We start from the raw sequence: 19671 nt of genomic DNA, 5'->3' as shown, positions 1-19671 counted from the left end.
CCTTGCCACACTAGGACAGTAGCTGCTCTGCTGCTCACGCCCCTCTACCCCGATCGGCCGGCCAACCCAGAGGAGGGGCGGAATCCCCGCAGGGGCGTGGCCTGGGCGTGGCCTCGCCGAGGCGGGGCCTGGGACCCGGGTTCCGCAGAGGCGGGCTGCGTGCTTACGCAGCACGCACGACAGGGGGTGGGGCTGGCGGCCGGGCAGGCGGCGGAGGCGCGGGGCCTGCTCCCGCCGTCACCATGGCCAAGACCGTGGCCTATTTCTACGACCCAGACGTGGGCAACTTCCACTACGGTAAGGGATCGGGGTTTGCGCGCGGGGTTTTGAGACGCAGAGGTTTCGAGGCCGGGGCTGCAACTCTAGGAGTGAAAACTGACGAACTCTTTTCTCCCCACCCCCAGGGGCTGGACACCCCATGAAGCCCCATCGCCTAGCACTGACCCATAGCCTCGTTTTGCACTACGGCCTCTATAAGAAAATGATCGTGAGTCACGCAGCCTCCGCCGGGCGCTAGGGGTGGGGCGAACTGTGTCCTGAGGCCAGGTGGGCAGGACTTAATCCATCAGGTGGGAAAAGGGAGGGGAAAGGGTGGCACCGGGAGCAACTTCCCCCTTCCCTTCATGCTCGGTAATGCCGGCTTTCTACTCCTGTAAAGAGTGACAGTGTCAGATTAGGGTCGCTGTGGGTCAGAATTGACTCGCTGGCAATGAGTTTGGTTTTTTGAGTTTTAATGCTAGAGCTCCGGAGGGAGGACCCAACAGGCCAGGGTGTAATGTCTGTGTGTGTGGGGAGGCAGACAGGAGAGAGCCCCTTTCCATTCTATAACATTTATACCAACTTCATCCTATTCGAACTTCCTTCACACACACACATGGAATATATGGCTGTATTTGGGATTATCATAGACCCAACCCTTATTCATTGTGAGAGGAATTGGTCAACAATATCAATGTGTGTCCACTTTGTAAGGAGGCACAGTGAATTGGTCATAGAAATGGCTGATCTTAATGTATAAATCAACGAGTTCTCTGAAATCATTGGCCTATTTATATACCTGTGTGCATTTTATGGGGAGGGAAAACACCATTGTTCTTTCCCAGTTTCCAAAGGGGCATATGAACCTCCCTTGCACTTTAATTAGAAAGTTGTGATGACACCCCTCCCCCTATTTTATTTGATGAAGAAGAATCCTGGGAGGAGATGAGTATTAGAGAAAACCAGGAATAGACTCAGGACAGGTTGCTCAGGGCACCATTGGGGCTAGAGGTGGGAAGGAGAAGTCAAATCCAGTGATTTTCAGGGAGCTTATCAGCCTTTCTCCTTCAGGCTCTGACCGACCTTTGCCTCCTAGAGTGACAAGAATTGGCATAGTGTGGGGGCGGCTGTGTGTGACTTTACAGTACCCTCAGAGTTGGGTTTAGTGTGAGTGGTCGAAGCCCCGTGAATGGGGCTGACCCTGCCTGTGTTCATCTTGTGTCTCCATCCCGAGGTCTTCAAGCCGTACCAGGCCTCCCAACACGACATGTGCCGCTTCCACTCTGAAGACTACATCGATTTCCTGCAGAGAGTCAGCCCCACCAATATGCAGGGTTTCACTAAGAGCCTGAATGCCTTCAACGTGGGCGATGACTGGTGAGCCTGTCCTGTGAGGCACCCAGAAGAAGGGGCAGACTGGGGTGAGGTCTGTGGCAGCAGCAGTGGAACCTGCTTATCAGTGAAGCATCAGCTTCTCTTTTGTTTGTGCAACAAATATTTATTGGTCATTTGCGATAGTCCATACCTGCTGCTAGGGATAAAATTATGAACAACAGTAAAAAAAACCCCAATAAACCCCCCCAAAACTAGGGGGCGGTCATCATTATGGAGGGATGGGTCATCATTACAGAGCTTAAAGGGTAGCAGGGAAGGCAGTCATCTAATCTTCAAATAAACTTCATCGTGTGGATGCACCACACCCTGTGAAGGGAGCGCTACTTGACAGACTGAGTGTACAGTTGGGAGAAAAATCTAGTTTAAGGGTGGGCTGGTCAGAGAAGACTTCCTAGAGAAAGTAACAATGATTGAGCTGAAATCTGAAGAATGAGTAGGAGGAAATTACATGAGCGGTGGTTGGGTGGATGGAATGGAAAGGGAGCATGCAGTGGGCAGTGGGGCGACATGTGCTAAAGGACTGTGGTAAGCTAGAGTATGACTCATTTGAAGATCAGGGGAAAAAAGTAAAATGCTGAATATGATGAGGAAAGTGATCAGAATCGAGGCTAAAGAGATGGGTGTGGCCTGACCTTTTCAGCAGCTCTGTCACACATAAAAGAGACCTGGTGGTGTACTATGTAAGCCCCTGGTTACTAACGGAAAGTTCTGTTAACCAAAGGTCTGTGGTTCAAACCCACCAGCTGCTCCCTGGGAGGAAGGTGTGGCAATCTGCTTCCTTAGCTCTTATAGCTAGGAACTCCTTGGAAACCCTGTGAGTCAAAGTCAATCCAAAGGCTGTGAGTGGGGTTTGTTTTATTATGTAAATAGAAGCAGCCAAAATAATTAAAAAAGTAATGGGAGTAATCTGGCAAGATCAGGTATGCAACGGATTTAGGCACTTGTAGGAGTTTCAGGGCAGTACTAGGTGCTATGGGAAAGTTTCAGGGCAGTACTAGGTCCTATGGGAAAGTACTAGGTGACATGAATGCTTACATTCTCACACACCCCAACAGGTACCACTTACTCATTTTGTTTTCTTTTTTAAAATTTTATTTGTTTTCACTTAGGGGAACATCCAAACATTTCTGAAACAATAGTGCAGTGAACTACCTTTAGCCATCACTTATCCTCAGTAATTAGGAATGTGTGACTGGTCTTTTTTTTTTTTTTTTCCCTGTACCTCCTCAGGTCAGACTTTTTTTGAATGTATAGATATTTTTTATTAAATGCTTTTATTGGGGGGCTCTTACATCTCTTAGCACAATCCATACATTCCTCCAGTGTGTCAAGCACATTTGCACATATGACACCATCATTTTCAAAGCATTCTCTTCCCACTTAAACCCCTGATATCAGCTCCCCATTTCTTCCCTCTCCCTCCCCTGCCCGCCCTCCCTTACGAAGCCTTGATAAATTATATATTATTTTTTCCATATATTACATTGTCCTCTGTTGCCCCTCACTCACTTTTCTATTATTCGTCCCCCTGGGAGGGGGTTCTAGATTGATCCTTGTGATCAATTCTCCTTTCCTCCCTCCACCCTCCCCCAATCCTCCTGGTATCTCTGTTCTCCTTGTTGGCCCTGAGGGGTTTATCTATCCTGGTTCCCTATGTTTCAGGCTCTTATCTGCAGCAGTGTGCATGCTCTGGTCCAATCCGATTTATAAGGTAATATTGAGGTCATGATAGTGGGGTGAAGGATGCACCACGAACTAGAGGAAAGTTGTATGTTTCATTGGTGCTATACTGCACCTTGACTGACTCATCTCTTCCCTGTGACCCTTATGTTAGGGGATGTCCAATTGTCTACAGATGGGCATTGAGTCTCCACTCCATGCTCCCCCCTACCCCGCTTCACCTTGGGTATGGTTTACTCTGGGTCTTAGATGCCTGATACCTGATCCTATCGACACCTCGTGATCACACAGGCTGGTGTGCTTCTTCCATGTGGGTTTTGTTGCTTCTGAGCTAGATGGCCACTTGTTTATCTTCAAGCCTTTAAGACCCCAGATGCTATCTCTTTTGATAGCAGGGCACCATCAGCTTTCTTCACAGGTTAGACTTTTTTTTTAACGTTTTTTATTTTATTTATCAATTAAAAAAATCATTTTATTGGGGCTCATACAACTCTTATCACAATCCATACACATCATCAATTGTGTAAAGCACATTTGTATATTCATTACCCTAATCATTCTCAAGACATTTGCTCTCCATCTAAGCCCCTGGCATCAGCTCCTCATTTGCTCCCCTCCCTCCTCATTACCCCCCGCCTTAGGAACCCTTGATAATTTATAAATTATTGTTTTGTCATATCTTACACTGTCCGATGTCTCCCTTTACCCACTTTTCTGTTGTCCTTCCCCCAGTGAGGACGTTATATGTAGATCCTTATAATCGGTTCCCCTTTTCCACCCCACCCTTCCTCCACCCGGTATTGCCACTCTCACCACTGGTCCTGAAGGGATCATCTATCCTGGATTCCCTGTGTTTCCAGTTCCTATCTGTACCAGTGTACATCCTCTGGTCTAACCACATTTGTAGAGTAGAATTGGGATCATGATAGTGGGTGGGGAGGAAGCATTTAGGAACTAGAGGAAAGTTGTATGTTTCATCCTTGCTACACTGCATCCTGAGTGTCTCGTCTCCTCCCCATGACCCTTCTGTAAGAGAATGTTCAGTTGCCTACAGATGGGCTCTGGGTCCCCACCATGCACTCGCCCTCATTCACAATGATTTGAATTTTTGTTTTTTGATGCCTGATACTTCATCCTTTTGACACCTTGTGATCACACAGGCTGGTGTGCTTCCATGTGGGCTTTGTTGCTTCTCAGCTAGATGGCCGCTTGTTTAACTTCAAGCCTTTTAAGTCCCCAGATGCTATATCTTTTGATAGCCGGGCACCATCAACTTTCTTCACATTTGCTTATGCACCCGATTTGTCTTCAGCGATCTTGTTGGGAAGGTGAGCATCATGGTATGCCAGTTTAATAGAACAAAGTATGTTTGCATTGAGGGAGTACTTGAGTGGAGGCCCCATGTCCATCTGCTAACTCAATACTAAACCTATAAATATATGCACATAAATCTATTTCCCCTTCCTTATATATAAATATATTTACATATCTACATGCCTTTATGTACACCTCTATTAGTGCCCTTTGCCTCCTAGCTCTTTCCTCTATTTCCTTTGACTTTTCTCTTGTCCCACTATCATGCTCAGTCTTTATTTGGGTTTCAGTAATCCCTCTCAGTTAGATTACCCTTTATCACACCCTACCAGGCCTCCTGTACCCTCCTCACCACCGATTTTGGATGACTTGTTCCCTTGTCCCTGGGTTTGTTACCACCACTTCCTGTCCCTCCACCTCCTCGTCTCCCATCTCCCCTGGGAACTGTCAGTCCCGTTGTTTTCTCCTCCAGATTGCTTATCCAGCCTATCTTATTTAGACAGATCTGCGGAGACAATAACATGCACAAAAACAGGACAGAGCAAAACCACGCAACAATACACAACAAAACAACAACAACAAAAAGCCAATGACCAAAAAACCCCAATAAACACAACACAGCATCAACAAAAAAGAAAAGCTTGTAGTTAGTTCAAGGACTGTTTGTTGGCCTTTAGGAGTGTTTTCCAGTTGAGTCTGATGGGGTGCCAAGCCCTGGCCCCAAAGTCTGTTTTCGGTATTCCCTGGGGACTTCGTTGCTCTCTTCCCCTTGCTGTTGTTTCACTCCCTTAGTGTTTTGCCTCAGTGTGGTGGGATCAGATGGGGCGCAATTCCCAGACTGTGTCTCTTGTGTTGTCCCCTGTGGGTCTGTGGGTCAGTGAGGGATGTCGTGTCTCATAGTGGGGCCGGCCATGTGGTCTTCTCTGGATTGGCTGCTCTGAGCAGGAATATCGTCGTCAAGGCTTGGTGGGCCAGGATGTGCTCCACTCCCTCTTCTTCGCCCTTCATTTGCTCCCATGTTCTCTGATCACACATGCCTCTCTCCCTGGGTTAGACTATTTTAAAGCAAGTTCTAGATGTCACTTCCTTTAGTCCATATTTTATTGTGAATTTCCAGGTGATAGCTTTTATAAAGTCAGAAGCGCAGTAATACATCTGAAATGTGAATTGTGATTTCTTAACATTATTTGCTCCAGTGGTCTCTCTCCATTGTTGTTGTCTATCTCAGGATCTAAACAGAATGCCTCGTAAGACTTTTAAGCTGTATCTCTTTCCCTCTGCCCCTTGACTTTATTTCTGGCAGAAATGAGGTTGGTGGTCATGCAGAGTCTCCTCCAACAGCTTCCACTGATGGAATGCTTCCTCTGCTAGGTCCTGCGCTGAGGGGTGCTGGCCCAGCTCCTCAAGCCTTAACCCCGCCCTGTGTTGTAAGCCCGTTCCCCGATGTTCTGCATGAGGTTGGGGAGATTAGGTAACTCCCTGAGCCACACAAATGGTCAGTGGTGGCAGCATTCAGAGCCAAAGCACAAAAGCTCTCCAACACAAACTTAATCTCTCTCTCTCTCTGTCTCTCTCTCTCTCTCTCAAAGATTCTGGCCACAATCAGCCTGGGCTGGAGGACCAAGGCCAACTCCTTAGGCTGGCACTGAGCACCGTCCCCATTTTTTCCCATCCTATGGCCAGCATCCTTTCCTGGAATGCCTGCGATTCTCTCTTCAGCCTCACCAAGGTCTTCTCACCTCACACCACCAGCCTTTCTTGCCCACACCAGCCCTCAGGGCTCTGAACTGCGCGGTTGGCATTCAGTCACGTCTTCTCTTCGTAGGTCTCGTGTGTGTGTGTGTGTGTGTGTGTGTGTGTGTGTGTGTGTGTGTGTGGTATCATTGTGTGGTTGCTGCTGCTACACTTGATGCACTTAAAGTCCTGGGACTGCTGGCTGCCAGTGGGCCACAGCAGGATCCTGAGGATGCTCCACCGTTTCCGCAGCTGCCGCCTCATCACTTGCTCTGCATTTCGTGGACTTAAGCAAAAGTTGGGCTTCCTCTCCCCTCCCCCTTAATTTGCTTATATTGTTTATAAAAGGCCAAATTGTACCACAGGGTTTTTAATTGGGGGCCGGGGGGGGGCGGGGTTGGGGAAACAACCCAGTCCCAGACCCATCGTTTCTACCCATAAATCCCTCTCTTCATTGGCAGCTCCTTTGAGCTACTTTAGCTCATGTTTTTCTGGCATTTACCTTTGGATTTCACAATAATAACTAACCTACTGTTGGGAGTCTAGGTGGTCCTGTTGGGGAAGCATTGGGCTGCTAACCACAAGGTTGGTGGTTGAAAGTCACTAGCCGCTCTGTGGGAGATAGATGAGGCTGTTGGTTCCCATAAAATTTACAGTCTCAGAAACACTACTGAGGGTCTCTGTGAATCGACTTGATGGCAGGGTTTAGTGTGTCTTGGTTTGGTTTCAGCATACTCTTGGAGCCCTGGCAGCATAATAGTTTAACCCTGGGCTGCTAACTAGAAAGTTGGTGGTTCAAACCCAGCAGCCGCTACTTGGGAGAAAGGTGCTGTAGCTAATAGTACAGCCTTGGAAACCCTCTTTGGCAATTCTCTTGTTCTGCAGAGTCACTGTAAGTTGGAATGTACTTGACAGTGGCGTCGGGTATTATCACTCATCAAGTTCTTAACTGCTGTGCCACCAGGTTTCTTTGCCCCCAGAATACGCTCTTATTCTCTAAGCTTGTGTGTGGTATCGCTTAAGTCTTTATTATTGTCACCGGGCTTCGCCTATGCCTGGGCCTAAAATACTTGTGTAAATTTGCAAATAACTTAGGAGTGTGGGATGGGGAGGGAGAGCTATTGAAGAGTGGAGCTTGGGGGAAGGAGGGGGGTAAAGACTGACATGCAGGGTTCCAGCTGGCTCCTCTTCCCTGCAGCCCTGTGTTCCCCGGGCTCTTTGAGTTCTGCTCCCGTTACACAGGCGCATCTCTGCAAGGAGCAACCCAGCTGAACAACAAGGTGAGCCCTGGTCCCCCTAAGTCCCTGGGCACAGGGGCTTCGGCCTCCCAGTCTTATGTGTGAACTGTGGAGGACTCAGTTGGGTGTTTGCCTTTCAGATCTGTGATATTGCCATTAATTGGGCCGGTGGTCTGCACCATGCCAAGAAGTTTGAGGTGAGTGAGGAGGTGATGGGGAAGCCCGGGGCCACCCTAGGGTAGGTGGTCAAGATGACAGAGGGGGACAGCTGCAGGGAGATGCTCCAGTCTTCATCTCTTGACTGTCTTGCCCTAGGCCTCTGGCTTCTGCTATGTCAATGACATTGTCATCGGGATCCTGGAACTGCTCAAGTACGTAGCCTGGGGGGAACCAAGGGGCGTGGCTGAAGCCATTGCTCAGCCTCTGCTCTGACCTCCCCACCCCCTAGCCCCTCCTGAGGTTTGGTGCTGTCCTGCTGCAGCTCTCGGTGGGCCACCTGCGCTCCCTGCCTCTTCTCTCCTGCTGGTGCGCTTAGGGAATGAGTGGGGTTGTTTCCGGTGACGTGGCTACAAGCAGACTGCCTCATCCCAGATGCCCTGTTTGAGCGGAAGCGTGTTGAGTGGGGCTTCTCTCAGGGACTCTCTGCCTCAGCCCGGCATCCCCCTGCCCCCAGGTATCACCCTCGGGTGCTCTACATCGATATTGACATCCACCATGGTGACGGGGTGCAGGAGGCCTTCTACCTCACAGACCGGGTCATGACAGTGTCCTTTCACAAATATGGAAATTACTTCTTCCCTGGCACAGGTATGGGAATGGCCCTCTGGGTGGCTTCAGCGTTGTGCCATGTTTTGCTCCCTCTTTCTCCCCCTTCGGGTCTCAGCCCAGTCAAAGTAACCCTTTCCTTCCCCATTGCTCCATCACACTGCCTGCTTTGTTTCTCTCGGAGCCTGAGCGCTCCCTGCCTTGTGTGGTTACTGTGGTGGTGGTGGTTTACAGCCTCCCTCCTCGTCACCCTCCCCACCACCCCAGGGGAACGGAAACTTGTTGGGATTCATTAGTTCTGGTTACCAAGCTGTGGGAGACTCGGTGGCTCAAGGGAAATAGGGTGATGTCCTAAGTGGCCCCTCAGAGTGTGATTTGGGGCTGAAGCAACTGGGACGTGGGTGCTCCCGCTACTTAGCTCCCAGCCCTTCTCTCTCCCACTTGCCTGTAGGTGACATGTATGAAGTTGGGGCAGAGAGCGGCCGCTACTACTGCCTCAATGTGCCGCTGCGGGATGGCATCGATGACCAGAGTAAGTGCTGCGGGCCTGTCCGTCCTGTCTGCCCGAACTGACTGTTGGACCAGGTATCCTTAAGGCTGAGCGGCCCTGGCGAGGGATCATGAATGCCCTGGAAAAATGTATGCAATGTATTGTGTGTGCGCGTCTCTTAAGGGTCACGCACTCATCAGCCAGTCAGAGAGGGTTGGGACCCTCACCAGAAGTTTAGAACCAAGAGTTTGGTTCTTGGGGTGGTCTCTTTCCTTGGCAACATGCTCGCTCAACCCCCTTTTCCCTTTTGTTCCCTGTCTCCCCATCCCCTTGGGGTGCCAGGTACCCATCTTTGGCCCTCTCCCAGGTTACAAGCATCTTTTCCAGCCAGTTATCAACCAAGTAGTGGACTTCTACCAACCCACCTGCATTGTACTCCAGGTAAGCCTGTCATTTCTCTAGCAGGAGAGCTCTGTCTGGGCTTGGGGGTGATGGGGGAAGTCTCGGAGCCAGGGGAGGGCCTTGGGGACATCCATGGTGCTCCAATATGTTCCCTCGCTGCAACTGTTGGGTTTGCTTGTTGCAGTGTGGAGCTGACTCTCTGGGCTGCGATCGATTGGGCTGCTTCAACCTCAGTATCCGAGGACATGGGTGAGACTCGCCCTCCTTCCAGTTCCCCAGGTCTTCAAGGAACCCGGGGGCCCACACATACATGGAATAGTAGCACTTGGGAACTGGGCCTCCCCTCTTCCTGGGAATCAAAAATAGCTACACACTGTTCTTGACCCAGAAATGTCACCTTAACTAAGGTTTCCCCACTGACCATCCATTCTCCAGAGGATTGTGGGAAGTGCCCCGCGCTTCAGAAAGGAAGGTGAGAAGGGAGTTGAGCAGACAAGGTCTTTCTCCTGGCCTGGAGCATATAATTCAGTGAAGGAAACAGGCAAACAAAAAGCAAATACAACAGATTGGTTTCGCTCCATAAAGAAGCGAAAAACAAGTTGAAAGCTAAGATTCCGAGTAACAGTGGGAACCTACTGAAGATTGCCTGATTGAAAGGCCTTCTTGAGGAGCTGGCCTCCGGACAGAGGCCCTGGGGGTAAGGAGGAGCAGAGGGAAGAAGCTGTGTCTGGTGGGGAGAATTCTGGGGAGGAGAGGAAGTCAAACCAGAGAGGCAGGCCCACCGCAAGCTGGAGGAGGTGGCCTGTGTCAAGAGTAAAGGAGCCAGTAGTGGTGAGGTGGTGCAGGGTCTATAGGCCCTGCTCAGGAGTTTGAATAACACTGCCAATGGGAAGTGACCCGATCCACGGTGTGTTTTAAAGTGACCACTCTGCCTGCTGGTGGGAAGACCAGTTAGGAAATTGTTGTTGTCCAGGCTGTGGTGCCTGTGCCAAGTGAGGTTCTGGGGATGGCTTGAGCGAGATTTTAGGAGCTAGAGCTGTCAGAGCTTCCAACCGAAACCTCACTGCCATGGGGTTGATTCCAACCCTCCGTGACCCTATAGGATAGAGTAGAACTGCCTGTGGGTTTCTGAGACTGTAGCTTTTCTCAGGAATGGCCAGTCTCATCTTTCTCCCAAGGAGGGACTACTGGGTTCCAAGCAGCGACCTGGCAGCTAGCAGCCATGTTGCATTAATGAATAGTTGATCAGCAGGGGGTGGGTGTGAAGGTGCACGTATGTGTGGCCTGCCACAGAGGGTGTTGAGCAGGACAAAGCTATACTTACTTTAAACCTTTTCTTTCTTGGGGCCCATATTTGTGGAGAAATAGAATGAAAAGATAATGGAATTTTTCCTCGAACTTTTTGAACCATTATGTAGATAATGCATACATGATGAAGGGCAGAAATCTTTTAGGTATGACTCATTGGCTTTCACCAGCCAGGTTGAGATACAGAACGTGTCTCACTCCCTACAAGACTCCCTTGTGGTCCTTTCCAGGCCATACCTAGAGGTGTGCACTTTGGCTTTTTTTTTTTTTTTTTTTTTGGCACTTTGGCCTTTGATAACACCCTCCACCCAGTCCTCTGGTTCCTTTTAACAGGGAATGTGTCGAATATGTCAAGAGCTTCAATATCCCTCTGCTGGTGCTAGGTGGAGGTGGCTATACTGTCCGAAACGTTGCACGTTGCTGGTGAGCACCCCCAGTCTCCTTCCCCCACATCCCTTGTGAGCAAAGGGCTCCTGCGAGCTGACCCACCAGCCCTGCTGGCCTGCTGGCCTGTCTGCCCTCCCTCCCTGTTGGCTGTTTTCAGGACTTACGAGACATCACTGCTGGTAGAAGAGGCGATTAGCGAGGAGCTTCCCTACAGTGGTAAGGACCTCCCCAGGATGCCCCCACAAGAGTGAGCCCATTGTCACAAGACCTCGGCCTGGCCCGCGGTAAAGGGAGAGGGCAAATTTAACCCTGTCAGAGCTCTGCAAACTAAACCCGTGGGCTCAGAGCAGGGATTAAGATGAAGGTCTCAAGGGGAAAGAAAAAATGCTCAGGCATTCCTGAACCTTAATTCACTCCTTCTTCGTCATTCCCTGTCTTCCTGACCCAAGAATACTTTGAGTACTTCGCCCCAGACTTCACGCTCCATCCTGACGTCAGCACCCGCATCGAGAATCAGAATTCACGCCAGGTCAGCAGCTCTGGGAGAAGCTGGGCACCGGGTGGGGGGGAGGGAGGACCCAGAGGGAGTTAAGGAGGTAGAAGGGGGAGAAAACTGAGAGGAGATGGGCGTTCTAAACAATCACCACCCCTGCTGTCAGCTAGGCGGCAGCCAAGATGGAAGTAGAGGCAGGCCGGGCTAGGAGGAAGGACAGTTGTCAGCTTGGGGTCTGAACTAGAGAGAATGCCACTGGGATTCAAAGTAGGCCAGTAGGGGTGATCACTGGGTCTGGCAGAGTGATGCCCTGGGATTCACTGGGAACTTCTCATGCTGTTTCTCATCCCCACCAGTACCTGGACCAGATCCGCCAGACAATCTTTGAGAACCTGAAGATGCTGAACCACGCACCTAGTGTCCAGATTCACGATGTGCCCTCAGACCTCCTGACCTACGACAGGACGGATGAGGCTGATGCAGAGGAGAGGGGTCCTGAGGAGAACTACAGCAGGTCTGGGGGTGGGACCTGACAGCAGGGGGTTCCAGCATCCCATGGCAAGGTGGGGTGGGGGGAGGCTTGAGAAGGAAAAAGTAAATCAGCTTATTGTGAGTTGTTCCTGGCTCCCCTCCATTGGTATTGGCGTGCCTCTGCCTCAGTCTGCTGGACTCCCCCACTCTCATTGGTTCATTGTGAAAACTTCAACCGCCATTCCACAGAAATAACCTCTGCTCACCATTTAATTTGTATTTCTTTCTTTCTTTTTTTTGTTTTAAATGTTTTATTAGGGGCTCATACAACTCTTATCACAGTCCATACATATACATACATCAATTGTATAAAGCACATCTGTACATTCTTTGCCCTAATCATTTTCTTTTCTTTCTTTCTTTTCCCTTTTCTTTTTTTACATTTTATTAGGGACTCATACAACTCTTATCACAATCCATACATATACATACATCAATTGTATAAAGCACATCCACACATTCCCCGCCCCAATCATTCTCAAAGCATTTGCTCTCCACTTAAGCCCTTTGCATCAGGTCCTCTTTTTTTTCCCCCTCCCTCCCCGCTCCCCCAATTTGTATTTCTTTTCAGACAGACATGTTGGTCTAGGCAGCAAGTGGACTACTCTTAAGTGTGTTACTCTAACTGCACACACAAACATATGCATACGCTCACTCTCAGTGTGTTGTTTGCGTTTTTTAAAATACAAGTAGGATCATTCTATGCAGTTGCTGTACAACTTAAAGTTGCCTTTTTTCTTCTTAACCAAAACAATGTATCTTTCTAAGCACATATGTGGATCTTTAGTTTTTTGCTTTGTTTTCTTAAAATATTTTACTGGGGGCTCATACAGTTCTTATCACAATCCATCCATCCATCCATTGTGTCAAACACATTTGTACGTTTGTTGCCATCATCATTCTCAAAACATTTTCTTTCTATGTGAGCCCTTGGTATCAGCTCCTGATTTTTTTCCCCACCCTCCCTCCCTCACGAACCCTTGATAATTTATAAATTACTGTTATTTTTCATGTCTTCCACTGTCAAATGTCTCCTTTCACCACTTTTCTGTTGTCCGTCCCCCAGAGAGGGAGTTATATGTAGATCCTTGTTCTCAGTTCCTCTTTTCTCCCCCACCTTTCCTTTACTCTGCTGGTACACTATTCTCAGTATTGGTCCTGAGGGGTTTATCTGCCCATATTCCCTGTGTTTCTAGGTCTGATCTGTACCAATGTACATGCTCTGGTCTAGCCAGATTTCTTAAGGTAGAATTGGGATCATCATAGTGGCGGGGAAGAAGCATTAGTGAACTTGAGGAAAGTTGTATGTTTCATCGTTGCTACACTGCATCCTGGTTCGTCTCCCTGAAACCCTTCTGTAAGGGGATGTCTAGTTGCCTACAGATAGACTTTGGGTCTTCACTCTGCACTCCCCCTCATTCACAATGATAGGAATTTTTGTTCTTTGATGCCTGATACCTGATCCTATCTACACCTTGTGATCACTCAGGCTGGTGTGCTTCTTCCATGTTGGTTTTGTTGCTTCTGAGCTAGATGACTGCTTGTTTATTTTCAAGCTTTTAAGACCCCAGATGCCATATCTTGATAGCCAGGCACCATTAGCTTTCTTCACCACATTTGCTTATGCACCCACTTTGTCATCAGCAATTGTGTCGAGAAGGTGATCATCATGGAATGCCAGTTTAATAGAACAAAGTGTTTCTTGCATTGAGGGAGTGCTTGAGTGGAGGCCCAATGTCCATTGGCTACCTTAATACTAGACGTATAAATGGATGCACATAGAGCTATTTCCCCATCATCATATATAAATATATTTACATATGTACATCCCATATTTAGATCTGTATAAATGCCCCTGGCTTCCTAGCTCTTTCCTCTATTTTGTTTTACTTTCCTCTTGTCCTACTATCATGTTCAGTTTTCATTTGGGTTTCAGTAATTCCTCTTGGTTACATTACCCTTGATCAAGCCATACCAGGCCTCCTATACCCTCCTCGTCATCGATTTTGGATCACTTGTGGTTCCCTGGGATTAACACCCACTTCCTTTCCCCCCACCTCCCCCTGTCCCATGTCTCACCCAGAACTTTTGGTACCATTGTTTTCTCTTCCAGATTGTTTATCAGTTTTTTTGGTTTTTTAAAAATAATAACAGGGGCTCTTGCAGCTCTTAAAACATTCCACACATCAATTGTATCAAGCATGTTTTAAAATCATTTTTTGGGGGCTCATACAACTCTTATCACCATCCATACACACATCAATTGTGTAAAGCACATTTGTACATTTATTCTCCTCATCATTCTCAAGACATTTGCTCTCCATCTAAGCCCCTGGCATCAGCTCCTCATTTTTTCCCTTCCCTCTCCACTCCCCCCTCCCTCATGAACCCTTGATGATTTATAAATTATTATTTTGTAATATCTTACACTGTCCGAGGTCTCCCTTCACCCACTTTTCTGTTGTCTGTCCCCCAGTGAGGAGGTTATATGTAGATCTTTGTAATCGGTTCCCCCTTTCCATCCCACTCTCCCTCCACCCTCTCAGTATCGCCACTCACACCACTGGGCCTGAAGGGATCATCTGCCCTGGGTTCCCTGTGTTTCCAGTTCCTATCTGTACCAGTGTACATCCTCTGGTCTAGCCAGATTTGTAAGGTAGAATTGAGATCATGATAGTAGCAGGGTGGGGTGAGGGGGGTAGCCTTTAAGAACTAGAGGAAAGTTGTATGTTTCATGGTTGCTACATTCACTCCCTGACTGGCTTGTCTCCTTCCCGAGACTCTTCTGTAAGGGGATGTCCAGTGGCCTACAAATGGGCTTTGGGTCTCCACCCCACACTCCCCACCCCCATTCACAATGATATGATTTTTTGTTCTGATGATACCTGATACCTGATCCCTTCAACACCTAGCGGTCACACAGGCTGATGTGCTTCTTCCATGTGGGCTTTGTTGCTCCTGAGCTAGCTGGCTGCTTGTTTACCTTCAAGCCTTTAAGACCCCAGACGCTATATCTTTTGATAGCCGGGCACCATCAGCTTTCTTCGCCACATTTGCTTAAGCATCCATTTGTCTTCAGAGATCATATCAGGGAGATTAACACATAACTATATGAGTTTTTGTTCTTTGATGCATGAAAACTGATCCCTTCGGAACCTCGTGATCATGCAGGCTGGTGTGCTTCTTCCATGTGTGTTGCTTCTGAACTAGATGGCCGCTTGTTTACCTTCAAGCCTTTAAGACCCCAGACGCTATATCTTTTGATAGCAGGCACCATCAGCTTTCTTCACCACATTTGTTTATTCACCCGCTTTGTCTTCAGCGATTGTGTCAGGAAGCTGAGCATCATAGAATGTCAATTTAATAGAAGAAAGTATTATTGCATTGAGGGAGTGCTTGCATGGAGGCCCAATGTCCTTCTGCTACCTTACTACTAAACCTATAAATATATGCACATAGATCTATTTCCCCTTCCTCATATATAAATATATTTATATATCTACTTGCCTTTATTTAGACCTCTATAAATGTCCTTTGCCTCCTAGCTCTCTCCTCTATTTCCTTTGACTTTTCTCTTGTCCCACTGTCATGCTCAGTCTTCATTTGGGTTTCAGTCATTCCTCTTGGTTACATTACCCTTGATCACACCCTACCAGGCCTCCTACACCCTCCTCACCACCGATTTGGATCACTTGTTGTTCTCTTGTTCCTGGGTTTGTTAACACCCACTTCCTTTTCCCCCACTTCCCCCTCTCCCATGTTCCCCCGGAACTGTCTGTCCCGTTTTCTCCTCTAGGTTGTTCATCCAGCCTATCTTATTTAGACAGACCTGCAGAGATAATAACATGCACAAAAACAAGATAAAGCTGAAACAAGCAGCAATATACAACAAAACAACAACAACAAACCAATGACAAAACACAAAACACGGCAAGCAAGAAAAACTTGTAGGTAGTTCAAGGACTGTTTGTTGGCCTTTAGGAGTGTTTTCCAGTCCAGTCTGTTACGACACCAAGCCCTGACCCCAAAGTCCAGGCATTCCCTGGGGACCTCGCCGCTCCATTCCCTTGCTGTTTTGTTGTACCCCCGTAGTGTTTTGCCTCGGTGTGGTGGGATCAGATTGGGCACAATTCCCACACTGTGTCTCCAGTGTTGTCCCCTATAGGGCTGTGAGTCAGTGAGGGTGTTATGTCTCATAATGGGGCCGGCCATGTGGTCCTCTCTGTGAACTGCTGCTCTGAGCGGGCACATGGTGGGCCAGGATGTGCTCCAGTCTCTCCTCCTCCCCCTTCATCTGCTCCCGTGTGCTCTGATCAGACATGTCCCTCTCCCGGAGCTGGTTCCCTATTCCATGTTGCATTCACATCTTGGAGCACTGGGTGAAGTCTGGTCCTTCTTTCCCTCTGGAGATATAAACGATACCCTCCCCTTGAGTAGGTTAGTGCCCTGTGCCCTCGCTACCCATTTCTTTTTTATTATTTTTTTTTCCCCTTTCTCCACCTCCATTTTAGTTGACTACCGTGTGTATTCCTGGATTTGGTCTGGTCCCTGCCATACTACCTGGTCCTCACTCCAGGAATGTTTGTATGCAATAGCTTTTTCCCTATGCCCCTTTTGCATTTTATTTTTTAAAGCTTACCTCAGCTGACTCATGTTGTAATTGCCCTTTTGTGCTTGGCTTACTTCGCTTAGCATGATTTCCTCCAGTTCTTCCCATGCAGCGATGTGCTTCATACGTTCATCACTGCTTTTTAGTGATGCATAGTACTCCATTACATGAATGTACCACAGCTTTTGAATCCACTCGTCAGTTGATGGAAATTTGGGTTGTTTCCATCTCCCTGCAATTGTGGACTGTGCTGCAATGAACTTTGGAGCACAGATGTCTGCCTGTATCAAGCATATTTATACAGATGTTGCCATCATCATTTCCAAAACACTTTCTACTTGAACCCTTGGTATATGCTCCTCTTTTTCCCCTCCCTCCCCCACCTTCCCACCCTCATGAATCCTTGATCAATTTTATATTGTTATTATGATTTCATATTGTACACTCTCCATGGTCTCCCTTCACTCACATTTCTGTTAACCCATCACAAGGTTGGATATATAGCCCCCCCCCCCCCCCAGTGAAGGGGATGAATCACAGAAATGTGGATCTTGAGTATTTTATTGCTGTGATAGGCCATTGTGTAGAGACAGTGTAATCTCATCAGTTACCATCAACAGACATCTTGATTATTTTCCTCCCACCCACCCTCTCCCCCTCTCCCCACTATTAACAAAGGATGTGACCACGAACCTTCACAGGCAGCCTTTCCTGCTGCATGGGCATTTCCGTGGGGTCGGAGCCTAGAATTGTTGTTACTAGGGCAAAGGCTGTGCTCCTTAAACTGTTTTTGTATTTGCTGCTACGTTACCTTTCTAAGTTTGTGGCATTGAACTCGTTCCTTGCAGGTCACTGCCAAGTGCTGTGCTCTCGGGCCCTGGTCTGTCCTTCTCAGACTGCAGGTTCTTTCCTTTTAGCAAAACTTCCCGACAACCCGCTCAGCCTTCATCCTGGTCCTCCTGGCATTCTTCGTCACAGCCCTGTGGCTTTGTTTTATTCACAGCCCTTCCCAGAATCGGAAATGATCGATTTTCTTTCTTAAGAACTCTCATTCTCATCCGTTAGGTAAGATTTTTCAGGGAGGCAGAAACCTAGTCTGGCTTGTTTTCTACTCCATCGCGAAGGCCCGTGATGGTGTTTGGCCTCATGCAGTCTCTTAACAAGTGTTCATGAGAATGCGTAGAGCTGTGGGTAGCACTGCGTCTCTGCTAGGAGCAGGCGAGGGGTGGCCCCCTGGCTGACAGGTGGTGCCCGTTGAGACGCGGCTCCCAAGAGAGCACTCCTGTGGGAGGAGGCTGGGCATTAGAGATTGAGACGCTGACCTCTCTCTCCACCTCTGCTTACAGGCCAGAGGCACCCAATGAGTTCTACGATGGAGACCATGACAACGACAAGGAAAGCGACGTGGAAATTTAAGAGCAGCTGGGAATGAGCTGTCCTAAGGAATTCCTTTTCACCGCTTGGTTGGGCCGAGAGAGAAGGTGGCAAGTCCCCAGCCCTGGCTGGGCCACCCCCAGGGCTTGTCATCAACTCTGGGGAAGTTCTTTGGCGTCCACATCTGTTTCTAGAATCAACTGTTCCTTTCCCTGTCCCTCCCAAGGCCTACCAGTGGCACCTATTAGGGGAGGAAGGGAGGCAAGGATAGCGGCCCTGGGTCACTTGGGACATTGGACCCTAATGGTCAGGCCTCAGCCCTTCTGACCCCCTTACTCCTCCCCTACTTCCCTCCAACAAGAGATGAGACGTTTAGGACGGAATGGGGTGGAGAACTGAGGGTGCCTCTGGGTTCCTCCTTTCCCAGGTGCTGCTGCTGCAGACCTTGTTTCTAAGACAGGTGAGGAGAGAAATTTCTGGAAGACTTGGCCTCCTAGCACCAGAGGGAAGTTTTGAGTCGGGGGAGAATACAGAAACGTCATGTTCTAACATTTTTGGCTTTTTGTCCCTTAAACATGGTTTTTATCCAATAAATCAAGTTGGTATTTTTTGTACCTTTTGCCTTTCTGGGAATACTCTCAACTTTTGCCAGCTGTCCATGTATGAAGGGAGGGGAAGTGGGAGGGATGATAGATGTAATAAAAATCACAGTTGACATTCAGCACTGCACTTGCTCAACCTTGGGCCCTGTGTAGGCGCTGAACATGTGTAACCTGGATTATAGTACTCATATAGGGAGTTAGTAGGATATTCTGGCTAAGCAGTAGCAAACCTGTGCAGATTAGTTCAAGAGGAGTAGGTGAGTCCCAGGTTTTGAACCTGGGTGTTTGGAATAAGCAATACTAGTTCACGGAGATAATGTTGAGATGAAATACGTCACATGCTTACCACAGTGCTTGATAAGTAATTACTCATTATCTTATTGATCTGTGTGAAGAATCCTAGGTACTAGAGTAGCCACAAACATGGGTCCTTCCTCAGGGAAGTATACAGTCCACTAAGGGAAAGTTTAGACATTCACAAGCTGATAAATGTTATAGAGGATCTAGATACGTTTGGACATGGAGATGTTGAGTTGGGGACTGTACCAGGTAGATAGAACCTTCCACCCAGCTATTCGAAGATCACCAGAGTTGAAGGCCAGATTCAGGATCCAGCCAGCTCAGCAGAGACCCTGCCATACCATACTTCAGGGCCTGGACTATACACTGGGTACAACAAGAAGTAGGACACTGCCCTCCAGGAACTGTGCCATAAGTGGACCATTCCAACATGCGGAGACCCTGTAGGGCAGGGTAGAACTGCCCCTAGGGGTTTCCGAGAGTAGAAAACCTTGTTTTGCTCCCACAGAGCAGCTGTTAATTTCTGTGGTTGGCAGCCCAACTCAGCCACTAAGCCATCAGGCTCCTGCTCTCCAGGAACTTGCACTTGCTGTCTTTGGCCAGGTGCGGTCAGAATGATGACGCTCATGCTGCAAGAGTCTGTTGGCCACCAGGCACTTCTCAGACAAGGGACAGATACAGCTGAGAACTGCTGAAAGTCATGCTAGAAGAACAGCTCATGTTTCACTCATGTTTGGTTTCTGTCAAAGCCCGGATCTCCTGCCTGTAGAAGGGAATGTTGCAAAATCGGC

The 19671-nt window shown here is 48.3% G+C and overlaps 1 protein-coding gene across 1 annotated transcript; it reads left to right on the top strand.

Moving 5' to 3' along the window:
• The first annotated feature begins 156 nt into the window (after positions 1 to 156).
• HDAC3 (histone deacetylase 3) lies at positions 157 to 18592 on the top strand. Its single transcript, XM_075541737.1, has 15 exons — positions 157 to 297; positions 405 to 487; positions 1493 to 1635; positions 7580 to 7661; positions 7760 to 7816; positions 7935 to 7990; positions 8293 to 8426; positions 8836 to 8916; positions 9242 to 9315; positions 9461 to 9525; positions 10918 to 11007; positions 11129 to 11187; positions 11421 to 11500; positions 11821 to 11978; positions 17951 to 18592. The coding sequence occupies exons 1-15, from the start codon at positions 243 to 245 to the stop codon at positions 18018 to 18020; spliced, it is 1287 nt and encodes a 428-aa protein (XP_075397852.1). The 5' UTR covers positions 157 to 242; the 3' UTR covers positions 18021 to 18592.
• Positions 18593 to 19671: the final 1079 nt, after the last annotated feature.

This window comes from Tenrec ecaudatus, chromosome 2 (assembly GCF_050624435.1).
Source record: "Tenrec ecaudatus isolate mTenEca1 chromosome 2, mTenEca1.hap1, whole genome shotgun sequence".
NCBI lineage: Eukaryota > Metazoa > Chordata > Mammalia > Afrosoricida > Tenrecidae > Tenrec > Tenrec ecaudatus.
This window is presented reverse-complemented; position numbering and strand designations above follow the sequence as displayed.